This window comes from Moschus berezovskii, chromosome 12, assembly GCF_049115385.1.
Source record: "Moschus berezovskii isolate FMDL1 chromosome 12, NW_MosBer_1.0, whole genome shotgun sequence".
In the NCBI taxonomy this organism is placed as follows: domain Eukaryota; kingdom Metazoa; phylum Chordata; class Mammalia; order Artiodactyla; family Moschidae; genus Moschus; species Moschus berezovskii.
Genome location: NC_142471.1, coordinates 83061221 through 83077603, shown reverse-complemented (window position 1 = coordinate 83077603; position 16383 = coordinate 83061221). Strand labels below are relative to the sequence as shown.

General features: G+C 38.5%; 1 protein-coding gene across 2 annotated transcripts in view; it reads left to right on the top strand.

Annotated features, from left to right (window-relative positions):
- Positions 1–16383, top strand: part of SHTN1 (shootin 1) — a 111251-nt gene that overhangs the window by 88320 nt on the left and 6548 nt on the right. For both annotated transcript variants that reach the window (XM_055424570.2, XM_088842362.1), the window contains one exon: positions 3726–3918. In XM_055424570.2, coding sequence (XP_055280545.2) covers positions 3726–3918 — 193 coding nt within the window. The remainder of the gene's footprint in view (positions 1–3725; positions 3919–16383) is intronic.

Below are 16383 nucleotides of genomic sequence, written 5' to 3'. Positions count from 1 at the left end.
AGTTTCTTCATCTATAAAATGAGAATAATAAAAGCACTACCTCATAGACGTAATTCAAGGATCAAGTCATTATGTTTCGGTATATATAAACAATGCTTAGCACAATGCCTGGGACATAGCACATAATAACTAGTAATAACAGTAGTAATTACAAATCAGTTACAGATGTAAGAGAGATCATCTTTATTTTTCATATCCATTTAGTTTATTGCCTCTGCCTGTGAACCAAGTGAATGAGAAGGTCCAGCTCTATCACCCACTAAATGACCATCTGAGCATCTTGAGATCAGTTTGCGTTGCTGTCATGACACACATGTATTAGACTTCATCGTGTGTTCCAGAACTCACTTTATATGTCTACAGTTTTTTTTCCATCAGCTTGGTCATGGGAAGTAGCAGGAACCTTTGTGAGGTTTTCCCCTTTGTTGCCAGGAGGCTAGTTTTGAAAAACCACCGTAAACTAATATTAACACTGACCAAAGCTAATGGACTGAATCTTTTGGACTGTGTTAAATCAACTCCAACTAGTCTATCACAACAGTTTACATTTGCCTTGCCATCATGTCTGTCAGGTTTAAATTGCTAGAATATTAAGGATTTGGGGTTTTGATAATCAAGCTCTAGTTTGCATATAGAAAGTGAAAGAAAGACACTCAGTTTTGTCCAACTCTTTGGGACCCCATGGACTATACAGTCCATGGAATTCTCCAGGCCAGAATACAGGAGTGGGTAGCTTTTCCCTTCTCTAGGGGATCTTCCCAACCCAAGGATCAAACCCAGGTCTCCCTCACTGCAGGCAGATTCTTTACCAGCTGAGCCACAAGGGAAGCCCAGTTTGCATATTGGGATTTACTCAATTGAGTAAATTGATTCCTTGAACCAGAAGCAGCATAATACCAGCCAAAACTTTTTTTTTTAATAAAAAAGTGAAGCCTTTGTGTTCTCCTTAAAAAAAATTAGCCGTCCAGTTTTTAGTTTGGACTAGAAATTCTGTTAATATCCTTTAAGAATTAACAACCCCTACCCCTAGAACTGAACCCCTAGAAAAAATAACCACCTCTCAGGAAAAATAAAGGATACCATAGAAGAGTTTTTGTCTTGACATGTGCTTTACAAGCTTTTACGAGCCTCCACAATGAATTGTTATTCATTTGCAACTTAATCAGTGCTATGACTTTGCCAGCATTTCATCCTGAAAGTATTCATGTAGTTGTCATTCATAGTCGTCATTCATTTTTAGGACTTTGTGAATGCCATTTTAGTGCTCTGTCATTTACATTTTTTATTTTGCCACTGACCTTTATGTTCCTCCAGAAACATTCTTACTTCACTCTTTTGGTCAAACACATAGCACTCGCTATTCCAGAGTTAGTTTTCCATGGGAGAAATGAGGAAACATTTTCATTTTAGTCAGTATGGAAAGCTGAATATTTCAAATGTGGAGAAAGGTAGGAACATATTTTATAGGCATAGTGAGAATCTTTCATTTTATTGTTTATATTCCACCAGCATAAAGATATTCAAGGTATCATTTGAGGCAAGTTATAATAAGAAATTCAGTAGAATCATTAACATTTAGATAGAGAAATAAGAACTGTGTAATTGGCAGGGTAGAGAGGAAACATACTAAAGGGAGTAGCTTGTAGGTGAGCAGAAATGTTCTTGCCAGTAGCCAAAGTGGGGCGGGGTGGGGAGCGAGAGGAAACAAACTTCAGTCTCTATCACCTAGTAAAAGAAATCATACCTTTTTTTTTTTTTAACATACTTCAGATGTTTTTGAAGGATCCAGCTGGCAGAGGTATTTACTATGTAAATCTTTTTATAAAGGTGATGGAATGAGAAAGTGAAATTCCAGGGGAACGAATAAGGAGCTGAAGTAGCACAGCTGCATGTTGGGAGCAGATTACAAAGATGAGTTTGATAAGCTTGTTCCTCGGGTGCGTTTGAGTCTCTGAGGTTTTTTCCTCCTGCACACAAAGGCTTGTGGGAAGGCTAAAGGTAAGGTCACAGAACGGAGAGAGGAAGCACCCTGAGAGGCCGAGGCCGCCTGAGCTTGGCAGAACTCATGTCTCAGGCTTGTCAGTATCTCTGCCAACAGCCAGAGAAGCACCTCTTCCTTAAGAATTTTTTTAAATGGGGTTAATTGGTACTCCCTTGATTTACCTAGATTTGTGGCCTACAAAACGGACATTTCAAAGAGCTCCAAGTGCCCCTCAGAAAATATTTGGACAGCTTAAACAGGATGCAATAATAATAATAAACATCATCATCATCATAAGCATTAAGCATTTTTCTTCATATTTTTCTTTTGTATGTAAAGAAAATACGAGTTCTGGCTCAGCTCAACCACCCTCCCCACTTTTAATTGGCTTTGTTGCAGAACAAGCAGCAGGCGTTGGTGTATATTCAGAAACTAGATCTTGCTTTTCTACGAGGACTGATTGTTTACAGCTACTGGGTGTTGCAGTCAGCAGTTACCCAAGAGCAGAATAGAGCTGCTCTGAGCAGATCATGAGCTCACCTTTAGATGTTACACTTTTTGGACTTTTTGGAATGGCCTTTCTTGATCTTTCTGCCCTTTTCTCTTTACTCCCTCAAAATGATTTCTCGCCTCTCTTACACAAGTTTTTCAAATTAGGACTTCATTTTTGGAGTTCATATGTTATACTGCAGTAATACATGACACATTTATATGCAAATATAAGAATAAAATTCCAGAGCTTAATATTAGTGATCAAGGATTACCCACCAGTACTTTTCCATTTTAGGAGACGATCTGACATTGTTTAAGGATAAAGAGACTCCCAAGTTTTGTTTTCTTCTTAGTGGCACCTTTCATGTTTGTTCTTTAGCTTAATATTTTAAAAGTTCTAATTTGATTTGTACCTTTGTGACATTTTATAAATTATTTTGTTTTAAAAGAATACTTAAGGATTCCTTCTGAAGTTTCAGGAAAGACATATTAGAATCTTGCTTTGAAAAGCTGTCTAGAATAGCAAGCATCTTCCTAATAGAAGATATAAAAAAGTAGTGATGGAGTTTAGCTTCAGTGCCCAAGTTTCAGAATGATATGCCAATAATTGTGGTAACAAGCCCTATTACAATTTTCTGATCCTATCTAAAAAGAGTAGAAAAGTCCAATAGGTAAACAGCCAAACAGTTTGCCACTTAATTTTTTATAATCCTGTGTCTGTATTTTAACAGGAAGTAAATCCACTTACTTCTCAATCACATTAAAATGAAAATGTTCATAAAAGCTGTTTAATGCTCAGGAAGCCTTCATGAGCCTCTTAAAAACAGCTTTTTGACGTCATTCCATTTTCTCTTTAAAATCAGAGCTGAGTTTGGGGAAGAATTAACTCTTGAGAGGCCAAATGATTCAAGTAGGGCTGCCAGAAAGCCATACTCTGTGAGAAGTAAAGACTTGACCATTTCCAGTGTTACCAAGGACTCTGGTCAGTTGAGGGAACCATGGCCTGGGGTTTTATAGTTGCTTAAAGGTCTGTACACAGTTTCTCAGCATGGTCCTGCCACCCTGAAAAGCAGTGGTGCCAGCCAAGCAGAGCAGATTTCTAATAGGAAGATTTTCCAGCATGTTCTTGAAATTTTAGCAAGTCTTGGCCTCTTCTCTTCCTGCGGGGATTTTCAGCTAATCTGTTTTTCAGTTCCATATTAATAAGCATCGAACAGAATTATTAAACTTGAGGTATGTGTTTGGTTTTAAGGTCCAACTGGAATATTAGCCACCTCAGAGTCCAAATCCATGCCCGTGTTGGGTTCTGTATCCAGTGTAACAAAAACAGCCTTGAACAAGAAAACTCTGGAGGCAGAATTCAACAGCCCGCCCCCCCCAACACCTGAGCCAGGTGAAGGGTCGTGTAAATGGGAAGGATGCTCAAGTTCCAAGGTTTCATTTCAGTAAGTAATGATGCTCTTTACTAAGTAGTATGTAGAAGAAATCTGTGATGACTAACTTGTATGCTACTTTGCTTTGTTTCTCTTTTAGAGAGCTTTTGATTTGGTTAGCCAATAGACACTCTTCTTCCTCTGTTTGATGAGCCAACTTTTGATTCTAGACTCCTAGCTTTAGAGGTCTAATGCTGATGCAATGCAAATATGTATAAAGAGAAGTCCATCCCTAACTGGTTTGGTAATCTGTTTCTTCTTCTACACAAAGAATTGACTTGGATGATCCTTATTCAGCTTCGGAAGACATTTTATCATTCTTTCAAGATTAAATACTTAGATCATTCCTCTTAATGGTTCATGAGTGGCCAGAGAAGATGCTAGATCTTTCAGAAGATACTAGGTCTTCAAACTTACTTTGAAGGGTACGTTTTTACAACCTTATTTTCTGATTCTCAATTAAAGATGTACCTTAATATTGCTCTGTCCTGAGATTGAAGACATGCTATGTAAAGAGTTACCTGGAGTGAAAGTGGCACCTTGATTGTTAAAGAGTTAATCCTGCTATTGAATGTGTTTCAGACAGTTCTGGTGGAGGATCATTTGTTTTATAACAATGGCAAGCTCTTTTTGAAATTAGTCTAGTTTTGCTTTAGTTCTTTTGCCAGGATGTCAGCTGGTTTGTCACACAAAGAAAAGGAAGAGGTGAGACAAATCAGATCAGCGAATATTGTAATCATGGTTAATTAAACCTCTGATTTCCTGTTCTATCGGGAAAGAAAGAACCCCCCCCTTTTTTTTTGTAACTCTACCTGTCTTAGTTTTAAGGTGAAGCCTGGACAAATGAAGTTGAAGTTCAGTTTAGATCTATTTTTGCCAACGGGTATTTTCTTCCAGTCTTGTATTTCTCTTATTGGTACTATTAACTTTTTTCCCCCTTCTTTTGGAATGAATGACCTTCTTCGCTGATTTACAGTTTTATCTAATTTGATTGTGTTTAAAGGTACATTTTCTCCTGCAGTCATGCATTTCCTTCTTTTGACGGGAGTCATTTGAACAGTTCTAACAGAAGGATGATCTGTATTCATTCTTCATCTTTCCTATTACATTTGTTTAACACCTAATTTGACATCAGCAGTCTGGCTACATTCGAACCAATATCCAGACACAAAAGCAATTTGGCTGAGACAAGTTAGTTTCTGAGAAATGCTTCAGTGTGTGTGTGTGTGTGTATATAGATTTTTTTTTTCCTTTACCATTTTACACAGATAATCTTAATCAGAAAATACTGCAACTCCTTCCTCCTTTTGTCTGCCTTTTATTCTCCAAAAGTAAGTGGAAATTACATTTCCAAGAAAGGAAATGAAATAATTGCAGGCCCAAGGTCTGCAAAATGTGTGCTGAATTGACAGTGAAAAGGATCCATGTGTTGACAGACACAGTTGTTAGACACCATAAAGGCCTATGTGAAGCTCAATTTATTTCTCATCTTGCTTGTTCAATGACTGCTTAAGAGACACGTTTCAATTTAATTTATCTACTTAAAGCACTAATACAAATACTCTGTGCTGCTGTATTAACTTTTAAACTTTGTAACCTAATGCTTGATTATTCAGTTCTTGACATGCTTTAGCTGAAATAACCAACGCCATGCATTTTCATATTGACAGCCATTTAGCAAAGAAGAATGGCTTTCTGAAAAATGTGTTTCTTAAGTACAATCATCCAGATCAGTCCAAGTGTCTTGTGTATGTCCATGGTAATTATTCACTTCCCAAACAGATGCACTTCAAATCATTTGTGTTTAAACCTAGCTTTTTAATGAGTAAAAGAAGTTTAACTTAGTGTAGTTGGATGTGAGCTTGAAAAGTAAAAAACCCATGTGATTTCTCAGGATCTCCTGAAAGTGGTTTAGCTACCGGGAATGAAAAGGGTTATTTCAGGGATTATTTCTGGCTGCCTTTGACCAATAGGCTTGTTTTGTTATATAGGTTCACTCTTATACTAGCCATAAGGTAGAGGCAACCACATTGTCCTACCTCATAGATCTGAATTGTCACTTTGAAGTGAGATCAGCAGTTAAAGGACTTCCCTGGTGGCTCAGCTATAAAGAATCCACCTGCAATTCAGGACATGCAGGAGAAGCAGGTTCAATCCCTGGGTCAGGAAGATCAGGAGGAGGAAATGGCAATCCAGTCCAGTATTCTTGCCTGGACAGAGGAGCCTAGCAGGCTACAGTCCATGGGGTCACAAGAGAGTCAGACATGACTTAGCAACTAAAAAACAAAAAAACAATGGCACCATTATCTTGAGCTGTGGCAACACTGCCATAGTGTATTTCAGGTGAGTGGCTTTATTGTCTCTTGACAGGTAATCAAGGTCAAGTGAAAGTGTTAGTCGCACAGCAGTGTCAAGGTCAGGGAAGGATACCAGTCACAGTAGCCTCTAATACATAACATTATTTTTTGTGCACGTGTATGCATGTGCACACACATACACACAAGTCCCTGCCACTGTTGTGCTCCCTTCCGAGCCCCACTTTGGCCTCTCTGCCCTAGTGTCATTCCTTCTACCCCAGTTCTTTGCTTTTCCTTCCCTTTGTCTGGGATGCCCTTCCTCCAGTCGCTACACTGTGTCACCTCCATCATTTCTTTGCTCACGTGTCAACTTTTCAGTGAGACCTACTCTAACCACCTATTTAAAACTATAGCTCAGCTCCTCTAAACTGCAATTCTTACTTGTAGTTTAAAACCCTTATCCTAATCCATTTTCCCCATAACTGTTACCTTTAACATAGTATATACTTTGTTTATATATATATATATATCCTTTTTTTCTCTTCTCCTCCTAGAATGTAAACTTCATGAGAATAGGAAATTTTTTGTTACTCCTATATCTCAAACACCTGAAGAAACTCCTGCCTTATGGTAGCCTCTCAGGAAGTACTTACTGACTAAATGAATGAATGAATACACTTTTTTATTAGTGAAACAGAATATCAACTCAGTTAACCTACATTACCGCATTATTCAACAGTCACACATATACAGATATATGTGTACCCAAATATTAGATATTTTGGTTTGTTTGGTTGCTTATTTGGTTTATTAAACCTTTTAAAAATGCCCCGGAGTAATTTACGTTGAGCTCAGTTTTGCATGTCTTCTGCATCTTTGTAGCTACACAAGATAGAGTGACCAGAGACCGCAGAATGCCCAGTTGTAAAAGAATGTTTCACCTGTGCTCATTTGCTTGGCCTCAAGTGGACAGGAAAGTTTGCTAACTACTAAGAAACCTTTTAAAGTGAAGGAAGAAACATAGATGTTTTCTGCATAAGATCTTCACTTATTCAGAAAATTAAATAGCATCAAGCTCTTCCCAGAAAGTTTATTTTCCTTTTAATAAATCCTTAAAATTATGTGTGTGTATGCTAAAGCTGAAACTGCAATACTTTCCACCTCATGCGACGAGTTGACTCACTGGAAAGGACTCTGATGCTGGGAGGGATTGGGGGCGGGAGGAGAGGGGGATGACCGAGAATGAGATGGCTGGATGGCATCACCGACTCTGTGGACATGAGTTTGAGTGAACTCCGGGAGTTGGTGATGGACAGGGAGGTCTGGAGTGCTGTGATTCATGGGGTCGTGGAGAGTCGGACACGACTGAGCGACTGAACTGAACTGATTCCAAATAACTGAGTAAGTCCTGTTTGGTAAATTATAGAGACAGAGATACATGGGTTTATTTCTTAGGGACTTAGGAAATGGCCAGAGATACCTTTGATACTTCGTTGTAAGAATTAATTAGCATTCTTGTCACCAGCCTGAGCAAGCAAGGTTTTTTGTTTGTTTTTCTGAAGAAAAATGAAAAAGAAGATAACCGGGACTTGGAGAAATGTAACTGTTTCTATTTCTCCTTTAATAATAACTTTAGGAATATCTGTGTCCTCTTAATTATTTCTAATAAATGTGTGTGTGTGCCAAGTCGCTTCAGTCGTGTCCAGCTCTTTGTCACACTGTGGACTGTAGCCCTCTAGGCTCCTCTGTCCATGAGATTCTCCAGGCAAGAATACTGGAGTGGGTTGCCATGTCCTCTTCCAGGGAATCTGCCTGACCCAGGGATCAAACCCGAAATGTTTCCTGCATTGGCAGGCAGGTTCTTTACCACTAGCACCACCTGGGAAGCCCAATAAGCATATACTATCTGGTAATAATATCTTAAATCTAACAGTGAATTTGAATTTCATTAATTCTGATTAGTAATTGTTCAGACAGGAATTATGTTTATAATCTCCCTTTATACTATGAGGGGTAAAGAGCTGGCCAAGCAAATGAAGAGTACAAGCTTTATTTTTGCTCTCGTGCTCTGTGCAGCTGATCCAGAGTAAACTGACCGATTTAAAATAGAGTAAGACTCATTGATTCAAGCTAATCAGTGGCCATGTTGGTCAGTATAAAATAGGGAAAATTCCAAATGACAGAATTTTAAAAAGATAACTTTGATTACTTTTTGACAGACACAGTACCTGGAAATAAACTGAGTGTTGTACAGGGTCACACAAACAAGAATGAGTTGTATTTTCATCAGTAAAAGCCTGCAGAGTGGGCGAGGAGTAACAGGGAAGCACAGTGTGGTCAGGTGTATAAACCAGTGTTTTCCCACATATGCTCAGGATGGCAAGTAGCTTCGAATTATTTCCAGAATGCCAGCTCTACAATGATATCTTGGGTTTGCTAGCTATATTATCTTTATGGCCTCAGGCAAATTATTTAACCAGTGACTGGTTCCTCTCGTGGATGATGAGGGTAACCTTGCAGGGTTGTCATGTAAATTAAATAATAATGAAAAGTATTTCAACAAATTCCTTTTCTATCTTAATTATAATGCTGGGCCATTACTGGATGATCAGAGACAAAAGTTAGAGTTGAAAGCTGAGATACTGAACACCTGGGTTATTGACTGGGCCAGGTTTCCTTGGGGAAATCATGTAACTTTTATTCTGTTTTGTTTTTGTTTTTCTTGTTTAAAATTGAGGCAAATAGTTGAGGTACTCTCTAGATTCTCTTTCAGATCTTGAACCCCAATGAGTGAAAGTGTTCATCACTCAGTCATGTTTGATTCTTCACGACCCCATGGACTGTATGTAGCCCACCAGGCTCCTCTGTCCATGGTATTCTCCAGGAAAGAATACTGGAGTGGGTAACCATTCCCTTCTCTAGGGGATCTTCCAGACCCAGGGATTGAACCTGGGTCTCCTGCAGTGCAGACAGATTCTTTACCATCTTAGTCACCAGAGAACCCCAATCAGTTCAGTTTAGTCGCTCAGTCGTGTCTGACTCTTTGCGACCCCATGAATCACAGCACGCCAGGCCTCCCTGTCCATCACCAACTCCCGGAGTTCACTCAAACGCATGTCCATCGAGTCGGTGATACCATCCAGCCATCTCATTCTCCGTCGTCCCCTTCTCCTCCCGCCCCCAATCCTTCCCAGCATCAGAGTCTTTTCCAATGAGTCAACTCGTTGCATGAGGTGGCCAAAGTATTGCAGTTTCAGCTTTAGCATCAGTCCTTCCAGTGAACACCCAGGATTGATCTCCTTTAGAATGGACTGACTGGATCTCCTTGCAGTCCAAGGGACTCTCAAGAGTCTTCTCCAGCACCACAGTTCAAAAGCATCAATTCTTCAGCGCTCAGCTTTCTTCACAGTCCAACTCTCACATCCATACATGACCACTGGAAAAACCATAGCCTTGACTAGACGGACCTTTGTTGGCAAAGTAATATCTCTGCTTTTTAATATACTATCTAGGTTGGTCATAACTTTCCTTCCAAGGAGTCAGCGTCTTTTAAATTCATGGCTGCAATCACCATCTGCAGTGATTTTGGAGCCCCCAAAAATAAAGTCTGACACTGTTTCCACTGTTTTCCCATCTACCCCAATAATCCCTCACAAATGTGGTTGCTTGATAATAATGTTTGCAGTTAAGAAAAGAGTTAAGCACATATTTTCTACTCCTAATATGTCTCTAAGCGTAGATTTACAGAAAATACACACAAACCTAGAAATGTAAAATAATTTCTTGAAAAATTTTAATTTTCAAACTATATCAGGGGAACTTACAAATCCAAATTGAAATTATTGTTATCCTTCAAGGCCAGGATACTCATTTCAACTCTGTCACTATTGCTCCAAATGCTTTTAGACCTACTTGGATTAGAGATATCTGACCACAGAGGAAGTAAATTGGAAGGTCTTTCCTATCCATTTAATTTGGAGTGGAAAAAGTAGATGAGAAGTAGAGTGCTTTGGAGCCACTCAGCGAGTCCTGTAAGAGAATTAGTGTCAGTGTTCATTTTGGTCAAGAAACTATATGATCCATTTTAACCACCACTGTATGTTCAACATGTTCCCAAATGACTTGGCTTTTGCAAGCTGATTCAATGTTTGGAAATAGCCATCAGTTTTCCACCATTACAAATGCATTTAAATAAAATGTGACTCAGACCCATGACATCCAACCACATGTACAGAAAAGTACTGTGCAATACAGGCAAATCAAAGCGTGTTTCTTTAACTCCAGTTAGGTTGACTGGTTCCAAATTTACATATTCTGGGGCATTGATTAAAGGGTAGCTAGGAAATTAATATTTCAGTAGCAAACATAAATTGAGCAATAAGTAAGAAAATGCAGTACAGTACCTAAGTATGGGTAAAGTTGTCTTCCATTTTATCCCATGAGATGTGTTAGCTCTATTATCAACAGAATGGGAAAGCCTGATGTTCTTGATTGATATAAGTGAAGTGAATTGGGAAAACATTTGGGAATGAAAGCTTATAACCTTCCATTGTATGTTTCACCTGTTTTTAAGTTAATGTTTTCTATTACTCTTCATCAATATATATTAATATGTATCCATATTATAGCAACATTCTCCTGAGAGGAAATGTGCTTGAATTGCTATAGGCAAGATGTCTGATGGACTTTTCCAGGTAGCACTAGTGGTGAGGAACCCACCTGCCAATGCAGGACACATAAGAGACGTGGGTTCAATCCCTGTGTGGGGAAGGTCCCCTGGAGGAGGGCATGATAAGCCACTCCAGTATTCTTGCCTGAAGAATCCCATAGACAGAGGATCCTGATGGGCTTCAGTACACAGGGTTGGAGAGAGTCAGACACAACTGAAGCAACTTAGTGCAGCGTAAGATATCCAATGGAGGCTGTGAATAATGGCGCTAGTTTACAATTTGGAGGTTCAGAGTTTTGGAATTTGCTTCTGTGATGTTTTGTTGCTGTTACTAATGTTTCACTAACATTTATTAAGCCAGTAGTTTCATGTGTTACTTTGATTCTCCCAAAGGTACAGATTGGACATTATCTCCATTTTACAGATGAGAAAACTGAGATCTAGTGACATAAACAATTTGCCCAAAATCTATTCCTACTCGATAGTTGGGTCAGATTTTATTTGAACCTTTTTCATTCTAACTTCAAAGCCCATGCTTTTGAATGACAGCATATTCATTGAGTGTATTTAGAGCTCTAGGAATGGAAGCGAAGAAAATGACTATAAGGTTTCCCCTATAGGAAGCAATGTAGTTCATTTGACCTATGTTATTCTCATCCTGCTCCTCTGACTCTGCATACTCTTAGATGGTGTAATCTCTTTTATCGTTCCTCTTCCTAAGGCTAACCTAAACAGTTAAAATATCTTTTGCCATGGGAAGAAAATGTTACCCAGTAAAACCAAGAATTCTGAAAAGCAGATTCCATCTGAATTAGCACGAAGACTTGAAAGAGTAGCTGGAAAGGAATTTTGAAAGAAATTGTTTTAATGTTTTTCATGTCAAATGTCCAGTAAAGGAGCATGCTTCACAAGTAAACTTTGGAAATTAATACATTAGAATACCAGCCTTAGCTCCTTTAGTCTTTGGCATAAATTTCATTTGTTGTTGTTTAGTCCCTAAGTTGTGTCCAAGTCTTTCGTGACCCCATGAACTGTAACCCACCAGGCTCCTCCGACCATGGGATTTTCTGGGCTATAAGAATACTGGAGTAGATTACCATTTCCTCCTCCAGGGGATCTTCCTGACCCAGAGATTGAACCTGATTCTCCTGCACTGGCAGGAGGACTCTTTATCACTGAGCCATTAGGGAAGCCCAAGTTTCATTTACGAATTTTTTAATTTATTGACATTTCAAGCATGCTGAAGATTAGTTCATTCCCAGAAGCCAAGTACCTTGAATGTATCTGACTGTAACCATTGGATTAGAAAGATGTTTTACTAAATGATAATGTGATAATATAAAGATGAATCACTGTGAATAATGTTTTTTCAAAGCATATGTTCTATAGCCCCAAATAAATTTCATTGGTGTAGCCACTTCATGCTGTACCTCTGTCAGTCAGCTCTACCTTTGGTCAGTTCCCCGTTAGCTCCTTTGAGTTTGGGCTGTAGTGTCCCTTGGTCATCATATTTTAGGACATGTCTTACGTATAGAAAGATGGGTAGTTATAAAGAAAGGCATGACAAATGGGCCTGCAGCATGGAGAAAGAAGTAAGCAGATCTTACGAGAGTTCTGCAGGACAATCAGGCAGAGGCCCAGGAGTTTCTTGTGTTTTCGCCATCTTGACTTTTTATCTCTGAACAGTCTCATCTTAGAAGTGGCCTTACTTGTCTGTACTGAGCTTTATTCATCTATGTTCACTTTTTCTATTAATTACTTTTAGAAAGGTGAATATCCTCCTGACAGTTACAATTAAACAAAGTGATCTATCTCACGGATGATTTTTCATTTCATCCAGTTATATCTAAAACCTTGTTTCACAGGGGAGAACCCAGTTTCCGTTGTAATTGGTGTGATTTGCAGTAATCTCCTAGCTGTATCCTCATCTCTTGGCCATTCTCAAAGATGCTTTTAAGCCACAATTGCCAGAGACCCTTCCAGTTAACACTTCTCTAATTCATCATGCTTCTCTTCAGCCCCAGATCTCCCCCAAACTCTAAGCTTTATCAGGCTTTTTAAAATTTCCTTTTTAACCATCAGACAGGCGGCTAGCTTGCCTCTTTTGTTTGGGAGGTCAAAACAGGTCACATTATGCCCCATAGAAGAATTAAAAAAACAAAAACCAATGTAGCAATTACAGGACTTCAATTTCAATAGAAAAATGACCATTTCCAGTGAAGCCATTTTTATTTCAATTTGCATTTAATTTCTAGATCTATGGTGTCTCTAAATACATGTGACTTTTGGCCCCACACAGATTTATTTTTGTGAGAGTTCATCTTGTTTGAGCCATTAACTGACTACCAAAGTATAGTTGATAAAAGATAAATTTTAGATGTCTGATGGTTAGTATAATCAGTCAAATGTTTCTATGAAAGAAAAAGAAAATCTAATTGCCATTTCTGGGTTTGAATTAAAAGATCGATTGACTTTTCTTTTTTCTTTTTTTTTGATTGACTTTTAAGTATTCCCTCTTCAGGTTTTTCCCCATTATTTCCAGTGTGAAACTGATGTAGAAAAATGAAATTGCTCTTTTGCATTGGAGCTGCAGAATTTGAACTTTTGAAATATGTTGCCAAATAGAAGTTAAGGTTCTCAACTTACGTTTAGGGAAGCCTGGCATAAAATTGTCTCAGATCTCACCTGGAAGTTAACTTGGTTGGTCTTACAGCTATTTCTTTTGAGTCAACGTTTTGTTCAGATAGAATAGAGCAAAGTTCTTTTAGTCCTTTTGGTGGACAGAGTGCGGTTTGTTTTTTTTCCTGTGACTCCCATCCCCCTCCACCTCTTTTCTTTGCTTTTGTGTATGTGTGTGTGCATGTGTTTGCTTGTGTGGTGCAGAGCAGAGAAAGGAGGGCACCTTCCGTGTACTTAGTAAACGTTTGTTTCTGAGCAGAGATGACTAACTAGCAGAATCAACTGCATGGACGTTACTGCTTAATCTGATGCTCTTATACAATTAAAGGATTTGCTGTGCTCGCCACTGTAATCTTAGTACCCCTGAATTGTGTACGGACACTGCAGGAAACAGCTCTGCTCAGCTAAGCAGTACGACAAAGGTTCTCCATGTGTGCCTGCACATGGACAATTAAGTTTTAACAACAAAATTAGCAGAACAACTGGATGTTCTGGAAGTTGAGATTGCCTCACTTAGTCTCTTTTTCCAGCCCCCTCCGTAGGAGTTTTCCTGTGGGCTGCCCAGAAGACCCGCCTGTCGGTTTTGTCTCACAGGTGTTCTGAGTTGCTCCACAGACAGCAAATGCTTCCAGATTAATTGTTGAGGCTCTGTTATACCCAGTGTTAAAATTCTGTTGAGTAAATCTCAGAATAACTGTTAAAAATACTGCTGAGCAATTCTCAGTTTTCTCGAAGAATGAATTGCCTTGTAACATTTGCCTCCAGTTGCCAACGCCTATGATTTTTAGAAACTTATCATAAAATATATCATTTCGGCATGGAGAACGAAATTGCTTTTGGTGCTTTGTCATTTATTTTAAACATCTTTCAGTAGTCTCTGCAGTATTTGTGTTTTCTTTTATTTTTGTATAGTGGAGTAGTGGAGACTTAAAATTTATTCAAATAGAAGTTCTGGCTAAAAGATAAGTGTAGTTTCAGATCTGAGGATAAACTGATTTAACTTCTGAAACCTGATAAATGCTTTTCATCTGAAATATATTTTGTCATATAACTATATGAAAAGTAGCACACTGAATTCTTCACAACTTACCATCTTAAAAGAGTTTAAAGTATTTAATACAGTAAATTTAAAGAAAAATCTCTTAAAATTTAAAAATATTTTTCTGAAAATTATGAATGAAAATACAAACATTTTGTGCATGACAGCTTTCTTGAGGTACCCATGTTATAGATGGTGACTCTGGTGGAAGACTTTATGTCCCTTAAAATTTCTTTTTAGATAGCATTCACATTTCGTAGCTGAGATCTCAGTGAATTTTCCATGGTGATTTAAGTTGTACAAAATTACAAAAATCTTTATAAGTAGCCCCCAAAAGTATCATACACATTTAAAAAAAGAATCTTTGCCTGAGCTACAATCGGTCTTAGCTCATGCTTTATCATTGATTTTGCTGGTGAGAATGGTCCAGTTTCCTGGCCTCCCTGGGCCAGTGTATTTGGAATCTGTAAATGTGCAGAGCCCAGCTTACACTGAAGGAGTAAAAGAACTGGGACAAGGCTTCGTAGCGTTCACTGTGGTCTGGGAGGTAGCCTGTGCGTTGAGAAGCTATGCTGCAGTTACTCTACCAAAGAAACTGTGGCTCAGCGTGGACACAGAAGTCTTTGCCCAGCCATTGTGAACCTCTGTTAAAAAGGGATGCTTGTCAATCCTGATGGCAAATCGGCATCCAGAAGGTGATGTCAGATTTTTAACCGTGCATGGTGGTATTCTGCTGCTTAACAGTATTTATTTTTCATAATTTAAAACTATATCTATTTTCCCCTCAAACAGAAGCTGACCCAAATTGGCCAACTAATTTATTCTTTGAGCTTAAATGCAGTTTCAAAAAGTACACAAAGCCAAAAGGAATTAGTTTCATTCTACCTTCACGATATTTAAAAGTAGTAGAATGAGCAATAGAGAATAGAAAGTTTCATCTCTTGTTTGAAACTCGATTTGGGGAAATTTTGAACAAGTGTGTTAAAATGTCCTGAAAAACAGGACGTCTAAGAGAAACAACACTACCTCTGGTTGCAATGCCACTGCTGTTCACTGCTGTAGCAACTCTGTAAAGGGCCTGGGGATGGGCTAGAGCTGGGGGGACAGCAAGACTTCTTATTTTTACACAAGGGAAAATATAAAACTGTCTTCCTCTTTGGAGTTTTCCCAGGAAACTACTTTATAAAGACACATTTAAATCTTTCCGTTTTCTGTCCTTGAAGGTGGAAAATATGATTGTGGCTTTATCCATTTTTATTGTAAATGAAGCAGGATTCAGACCGTCCGGCTGTGCGTCATCTGTTGGATGGCTGCCACCAACTAATGCAGGCGTCCCACTGGGAGACCAGAGAAGAACTATACTTTGATTCACCAGATTGTGTTAAATAGTCCAGCTGTTGCGATTTGAAAGATAGTTACCTCAGAAGTGAAATAGAAATGAACTTGGCATTTATGCCTCAAACCGTTTTTATACTGTTTGGCAATCAGCTTTTCAGAGGTAGCATTTTATAAAATAACTCTCGCCGCTTAAAAGTTTTGTTCACTGTAATGTTCAAAATGTCCCACCTTTATATTATCAGTAAAATTAAGCTTGAATGATATGCAAAATTTGCATGAAATAAGCATTTTCCCCCCTTCATTTCATGAGCTTTGATTGTGTTCAATTGAGCTCAGAACCATGTCTATTAGGGCTCTTTGGGGGCATTAGTTAATTTGAATTGAAGCCGAAATGTTAGCTAGAATGTTGTTGAATATAATTGAAAGTGGAAAGTTGATTTTGAATGAAATTTCAT